Source organism: Rosa rugosa, chromosome 5, assembly GCF_958449725.1.
Source record: "Rosa rugosa chromosome 5, drRosRugo1.1, whole genome shotgun sequence".
NCBI classification, from domain to species: Eukaryota; Viridiplantae; Streptophyta; class Magnoliopsida; order Rosales; family Rosaceae; genus Rosa; species Rosa rugosa.
Window position 1 is genome coordinate 7,010,217 of NC_084824.1, and position 7,438 is coordinate 7,017,654.

Genomic DNA, 7,438 nt, shown 5'->3' on the forward strand with positions numbered 1-7,438 from the left:
GGGAGAGAATCATTCTTTGAAAGTGAAGTTCCGAAACAGCTGTCTAAGAAATCTTCTTGGTGGAAGTAGAAGCCAAGTAACAACAGCTTTGGTTCCCTTCTCATTCAATACTACTATATTTAGATAACCCCTAGTACAAGCTACAGTTCCATTCAGGGTTGGCAATGATTGAAGTAAAGACCCATATACAGCTTTTTCATTAGCTATGTGCCACATACAATTCTGGTTGCTTCACCCTTCCCATAACCTCCAAGAAAGGCAAGGAACTTACTCCTCTATGTCTTCTAAACCATTCTCTTCACCACCATCACCCCCTTACTTCCGACTTCTTCGCCACCATGGAAGATTGCAACGTGCTCGCGGCGGATTGCGTTGTGATCTCGTGCTGCTGCCAATGCTTGATCCTCCAAATCACCATCTTCATCTTCTTCAAGCTTCCTTGCAAGTTGATCAGAAAGACGAGGGAGTACACCATGAAGAAGCTTCAACAAAGAAGGAGAAAAGGGATTGTTGTGGAAAGCAAAACAGTATATCAATGTGAAAACGACATTGAGAGTATTCGAGAATCAATGAGATCTATGGAGGATATCCACAGTTGCAGAAGTTGCATAGAGGAGGTCGACAAGGTTCTAGAGGAGCTGTATCAGAGAGGAGAGTTTGGATTTGGAAGCTTTTGGGGGGGAGGAGAACTGGGTTTTTCCTCAACTCATCATTTAGGAAGAGATGATCAATTTGACCCTAGTTTCGTACGCTATCAATTGATTGAAATGATTTAGTCAGTTAGCTAATGAATCCTAACACAGCTACCTAGCTATAGCCTGGTTAGATAGCCATTGATGAACATATCATGGTTAGTCTTGTAATTATGGTTTAGAGTTTCTGCAAAGCAAACAGCCATTGATCAACATCTCCCGGAATGAGCTGGTTTGAGTTTCAGGGCCTAGAATTTAGTTGTTTATTTCAGCACGTTAAGTCCTAGCTGACATCATTTACATTATTGCATATCAAATCAGAGCCTCAATAAGATGCTTCAACCTTCTATCAATTGATGAATATCAATATATCATGCTAGCATGTCTTGATTAAATTATCTCTCAACTAAATTCATTTCTTCTTTGACTTTGATTAATGTCCACCATCACACTAACCATTTCGTCTTTTGAATCTGCTTAATTTAAGAGAAAGAATTTGTCGTGTACTCATATCAGAGCACCGATATGCACTTGCACCAACATAAACGGATGACTGGATAATATCAAGTTGAATTTTTGGTTATTAAAAAAAATCTTAACTATAAATATCAAGAATTTAGATCATTTAATAGGTGCCCGTTCACTTGCACTATCGGTACATAGAAGAATTTTCGAAGTTGATAACGCACATTTTATTATAATCCTATGTTTACATGAAATTGATAAATATCACTTTGATGAATATCATATCGACATGTCTTGATCAAAATATCTCTAAATCAAATTCTTTTCTTCTTTGACTTTTGATTAATGTCCACCATCACACTAACCACGTCATCTTTTGAATCTGCTTAGTTTAAGAGAAAAGATTTGTGGTATACTCATATTTAACCCGAATTTTATTATAATCCTATATATACATTGAAATGGATAAAAGAATTTACTAATCTTAATCTTGGTTCATTTATTCACTTTGAGGGCCGATACAAAGTAGATATCAACGGATGTAGTTTTTCGTTATCCAAAACAACAGGAGATAACAATCGGAGGGTGAAAGTGGAGTCGTTGACCACGGTGGAATTGCGTTGGACTTGGTAGGTAAGTACTTTGGATGTTTCCAAACAATAATTGACCCTAGAATCCAGAATAGTAAACTTGCACACAGGCCTAAGTGCCTAACTAAATAAAGGTTAACAAAGCAGTTAATCACCCTCACCAAAATTACCATACAACCCTTACTAATTACTACGTTCGTTCATAATTCATCTTACCCTCGTAACATTTTACTGCAACGCGCTTTCAGTTTCAGCTTAATAAAGACCGAATCAAAGAGCAGAAGAAGAACAAGAACAAGAACAAGAAGATAACAACCACCCTTTGACATTTCTCTATTCAGTAACAAAATCATCGAACCAAACAAACCGTTCTATCAATTAAAGATCACAGCCCCTGGATCAAACCCCATATGTTTGTGAAACCTAGAATATATATCCCTGAATTCTCATACTCCCATTTCCGAGTTTTCTTCATAGCAATCCGTATTGGTTCATCGATTTGTGGTTATAATGATGGCTAGGCTCGAGACAGACCAGCTCAAACAGCTTAAAGACATCTTCATGCGGTTCGACATGGACTCCGATGGTAGCTTAACCCACCTGGAGCTGGCCGCCCTGCTCCGCTCCCTAGGCGTCAAGCCCCAGGGCGACCAGCTCCACAGGTTAATGGCCAACATGGACGCCAATGGAAACGGCGCCGTTGAGTTCGAGGAGTTGGTAAACGCCATCATGCCGAACATGAACGACGAGATTCTTGTCAACCAAGAGCAGCTCATGGAGGTGTTCCGGTCGTTCGACCGCGACGGTAACGGCTACATAACGGCGGCAGAGCTGGCCGGGTCGATGGCCAAGATGGGCCACCCCTTGACGTACAGGGAGTTGTCGGATATGATGAGGGAGGCGGACACCAACGGTGACGGCGTCATCAGCTTCAACGAGTTCGCCACCATCATGTCTCGGTCCGCCGCCAACTTTCTCGGAATCTGACAACAATGGAGGGCGTCACAGTAGGGGTATTTTCGTCATTATGGGATGATTTGACTTTTTCTCGCTGACTTTTATTAGTTGGAATTTTTTCTTTTTATGTGCATATTTTGATATAAAGAATTTCAGTGTACATTATTTGAAGAAGACAAAAAAGTCCGTCTATGCTGAATTTGTAAATGAAAACCTCCGCTAATTGCGTTCTAGTTCATTAAGATTAGAATTACCAAATGAATAGAAACTTTTAAATTCTGTGTCATCATAAATTTTGTGTTACTATTTGAATTTTGTTCAGATTTACTTTTATTTAATTAATTCTTATGATCTCATCCATTTCTAATTCTTTTCGATTATCTACAGACCACGAAGCTAAATTTTGAGCAGATCTATCTACATGTTTTATGATAACTGACTCGATTTTTTAACTTTTTAAGAAAATAAATTTCTTTTAGCATTTTAATTCTCCTTTTGCTGGTGTCTTTTATCCAGGCATAATTGATAATTCTCTCAGGTACTTATGATATGGGCCATTCTATGAGTTTGGTCTGATACGCATGGATATCAAAGTAGGCCTCATCATATGGCCCTTGGGCCCAAAGCCTGCCCGGCCCTTTTTAAAATAGGGTAGGGTATGAGTCATACAAATAAAGCTCGGCCCTACCCTACGGCCCTGCCCGATTGAGCCCGTAAGGGCTAAGCCAGGCCCGACCCTAAAAGCCCGGCTCTAACCCAGCCCTAAAAATTAATATTATATATTTTGTTATTTTCTATTACAATATTACATGTGTATAAAACTATAGAAGTTTTGATGAATTATTTGAATCTGTTAATCTGTCATATTACAAAATGGGTTTCTTAAATCGAGTCTGTCTGTTTAAGGCCCAAAGGATGAAGGTACGAAGCCCAACTGTCTAAGTCCAACTCAAGTAGCAATAGGGCAAAAGCAAAACCTAGACGGCAGAGTGGGTAGACGCCATCCCACTATGACCTTATCGAGTCTCTCTCAAACGTTGGCCGCCTCTCTCTCAAACCCTCTGTTCCTTCAGAGTCCAGACAACAAACTGCAATTCCTCTGCCGCCAGCCAAAACTAGTAGACTGGGTAGAGAACTAGAGATTGTTCCGGTAGGCTTGAAAGGAGTTGGATCGAAGATCGAGGAGGAGTAGACGAAGTAGGCGACGCGAGCTAAGGCTATGATGTTGACAGTGGGGAGGTTCCGACGTGAGCTGAGGCAGTGGAGTAGGCGACGTCGGCGGTCAAGGCATCGACTTTGTTCCCGGTCTTCGGTATGCATCCACCGTTGGCATACTTATCCACAGATCCACTTGGTTAGGTAATCTCTCATTCCCGTTCAGTCATACACTTGGACCGGTGATGTCGATGATCTTATGTATTGAGTATTTGAGTAATTGATACTTTAGAGTTTAGAGTTGCTTTGTCGGTGATGTTATGGATCTTGTATGTTTTGTTTCTGTTTTTTGGATCTTGTATGTTTTGTTTCTGTTTTTTGGATCTGGATGCTTCTGGACATATGCATGTGTATGTTGCTGAACTGAAAGTCTAAATAAGTTATTTTGAGCTCCTGTCTCTATTTCGTAGAGGTGTGAACTGAATATATGAATATGATTTATTTTGAGCTTGTGTCTAACTAAATAGGTCTGTTGCTTCAGATTTATTTGTGTGAACTGAAAGTCTGAAATATATGTCCAGTTCCTAAATTGTTTCTATGGTTTTGTGTAGGTTCTTTGTTTTCCATGAAAAAGCCTATTTCTCCTCTTGATATTAGAGTAAGAGATGAAGGAAAGTTTGCAAGTGTGGAATCAAACCATGCTTCAATTTTTGTATCAAAGATTACAACTTTTTGGGAATTGATGAAGACTTACTGCTTCAATTTTTGTAGCCTTAGTGGCTTAGTGCCTCAATGTAATTTCAATCTCAATTTGATCAGTGTGAATATGAGTTGAGTTTAAGTGAGATTTGTAATTATTTCTAATTAATTCAGATTCTGAAATTTCAAACACTCAAAGAGTCAAAGTATTCAATTTTTTTTTAGGGTTTTTGTCCATTTACCCCATTTCTAGGGATTTTTTTCCCACTAACCCCATTGAGTTTTTTTAATTCCCTCTTACCCAATACACTCTAAGGGAGTCTTCCCTAATACCCCATTAAGATTTTTTTTTTGTTTTTAATTCTTTTTTAATACCATTTTACCCCTCACTCCTTATTTACTTAGAGAGAGAGAGAAAATAGAAGAGAGAGAAACCATAGGAGACTTCGCCGGAGCCCGTCACCGGCCGCCGGAATCCGGTCACCGGCCGCCGGATTCCGGTCACCGGCCGCCGGATTCCGGCCAACTTTCGCCGGATTCCGGCCAACTTTCGCCGGATTCCGGTCATCGGAATTTGTTGAAAATCTCACCGGAAAGGTTTTTTGGCCCCCAATAGACATCTATTGCCCCCCAATAGACCTCTATTGCCTCCTATTGCCCCCCAATAGACGTCTATTGCCCCGATAGTCTATTGCCCCCTAATAGACGTCTATTGCCCCCCAATAGACGACTATCAGCCATGTATTGCCCCCCAATAGACGTCTATTGCCCCCCAATAGAACTTTCGGTAGCCGAAATAGGAACTAATCTTCCTAAAATTTGACAGATAAAACTTTGATTAAAGAAAAAAACGAAGAAATTATATCAATTTTAAAACGTCTATTGCCTCCCAATAGACGTCTATTGCCCCCCAATAGACGTTTCGATTACCGAAATGAGAACTAATTTTTCCAAAATTACACAAATATAACTTTAATTAAAGAAAAAAAAGAGGAGATTACATTAATTTAAAATATCTATTGCCCCGCAATAGACGTCTATTGCCCCCCAATAGACGTCTATTGTCCCTCAATAAAACTTGTTTTTTCCTTTTTTTTTCTTTCCTTTTCGACCTTCTGCCCCCTATTTTACCAAAAAAGTAAAAAAATAAAAAAAGCAAGAGGGTTGCAACTCAATCATAAAAAAACAAGTCAAGGTATGGACTATATGCAGGATGAGTAGGCTCCAATCTTCAAAGATTCTCTAATACTAGTTGTTGCAAGTCCATACAATAGATAATTAAGGAAAAATAAAAAGAAAAGGAGAAAAAAAAGATGGCTGGAAGATTATCTGATAAGACTAGTCAAAGATTCTCTAATACTAGTTGTTGCAAGTCCTTCATGCTTTCAGTAAATCTCCCCTTTCGATTTTTCAAAAACAAATTGCACTACATAAAGTCACCAATGCACCATCTGGGACCACACAAAACAGATAGGCATGTCAATTCTTCCAAGAAAGATGTTCTCTTTCTCTCTCCCCGTAAGCATTCTACATTTCTGAAAGCCATCAGCCATTAACTTCCAGAACTGTGATTTTTATACATACCGGAACCACCCCCACAACTGAATCCAGCACAGAAACACACCTGATATTCCAAATCCTTACCAGTCCTCCTACTGTTCCAATCTGGAATTGAAGCCCAAAACTGCCCAAAGTAGTACTAACTAGCCTTGTTTCAATTTCAACCTTCTTCGCTTCCTGCAGTATTAATATATCAGCTCCACTCTCTGCCACCGGAATTCCTCGTTGCCAATCGCCGGCGGCTCTGCATCAGCCATGGAGTCCTCCGTTTCAATTTCATCGTCGGCGAGGCGTCCAGAGGCCCATCGACGACGTCGTCTAGTCGTCCTTGTCAGCGCGACGGCGGTTGGACGTGGCTGAGCTCACCGGCGAGCTGCACCGGAATGTGAGCTAGAGGTCAAACCGCGCCGGAGTTGGAGATCGGGGAGCGAATCGACGCCGGCCGGAGGTGGAGAGAGAGAGAGAGAGAGAGAGAGGATCGACGGCTGCCGGAGGTGGAGTTTGGAGCGAATCAACGCCGGCTGGAGGTGGAGAGAGAGAGAGAGAGGGGGTGTTTTAGATCGGAGGAGATAAAGGGGGGGGGGGGGGGAGAGAGAGATCCCAGGCATATGTGGAGTTTATTAATTTGTTTGAGGGTAACATTGTCTTTCTACGTTAAATTGGGTAAGGAGGAATAAAAATTTGTTGCTGGGGTAAGTGAGATAACTTTTGCTCATTTTGGGGCTTTGGGTCAAGGACCCTTTTTTTTAAATTGGCAAAATTTGGTTTTATGTGTGCTACACAAAAGCCCGGCCCGACCCTATTTGAAAAGGCTGGCCCGGCCCGGCCCTTGCGGAATGGGCCTTAAGGGCGGGTAAGGGCTTGCATTTTGAAGCCCCAGTCCAGCCCTAATCGTCGTTGACTTGGTCAAAGCCCAGCCCGGCCCTATCCTAAGCCCTACAATTTAGAGTAGGGCTGGTCCTAGCCCGGCCCATGATGAGGCCTAATCAAAGTTAGGGGTTCCCTTGGTTCATGCCATATGCTCCTTTTTGTAATTGAAGAATTTAGGCTGTATCAGTATGAAGCTCAAACCAACACCTTTTTTTTTTCTTTTTCATGCATATTTGTTAGTGCACAAACAACTCATTCAGAAACTTGTAGCAGAAATTCTCACCAAAAAAAAAAGAAGAAGAAACTTATTGCAGAACTTACAAGCAGTGCAATAGTAAATCGAGCCATCGAAACCAAAAGATGATTGATGTGAAAGGAGAGAAACAGTCGTGAGATTAGATCGAAAATAATCAATCAACAAGAAAAATGAAGAAAGAATTGAGGCTGTAA

The 7,438-nt window shown here is 40.9% G+C and overlaps 2 protein-coding genes across 2 annotated transcripts; both read left to right on the forward strand.

The window, feature by feature from the left end:
• The first annotated feature begins 1 nt into the window (after position 1).
• Positions 2–1,084, forward strand: LOC133708945 (uncharacterized). The gene has a single exon (XM_062134537.1). It carries the CDS (start codon positions 339–341, stop codon positions 774–776), a length of 438 nt encoding a protein of 145 aa, XP_061990521.1. The 5' UTR covers positions 2–338; the 3' UTR covers positions 777–1,084.
• Positions 1,085–2,015: 931 nt separating this feature from the next.
• On the forward strand, positions 2,016–4,750 carry LOC133709857 (probable calcium-binding protein CML16). The gene is made up of 2 exons (XM_062135785.1): positions 2,016–4,063; positions 4,471–4,750. The coding sequence occupies exon 1, from the start codon at positions 2,258–2,260 to the stop codon at positions 2,732–2,734; it is 477 nt and encodes a 158-aa protein (XP_061991769.1). The 5' UTR covers positions 2,016–2,257; the 3' UTR covers positions 2,735–4,063; positions 4,471–4,750.
• The last annotated feature ends 2,688 nt before the right edge of the window (positions 4,751–7,438 follow it).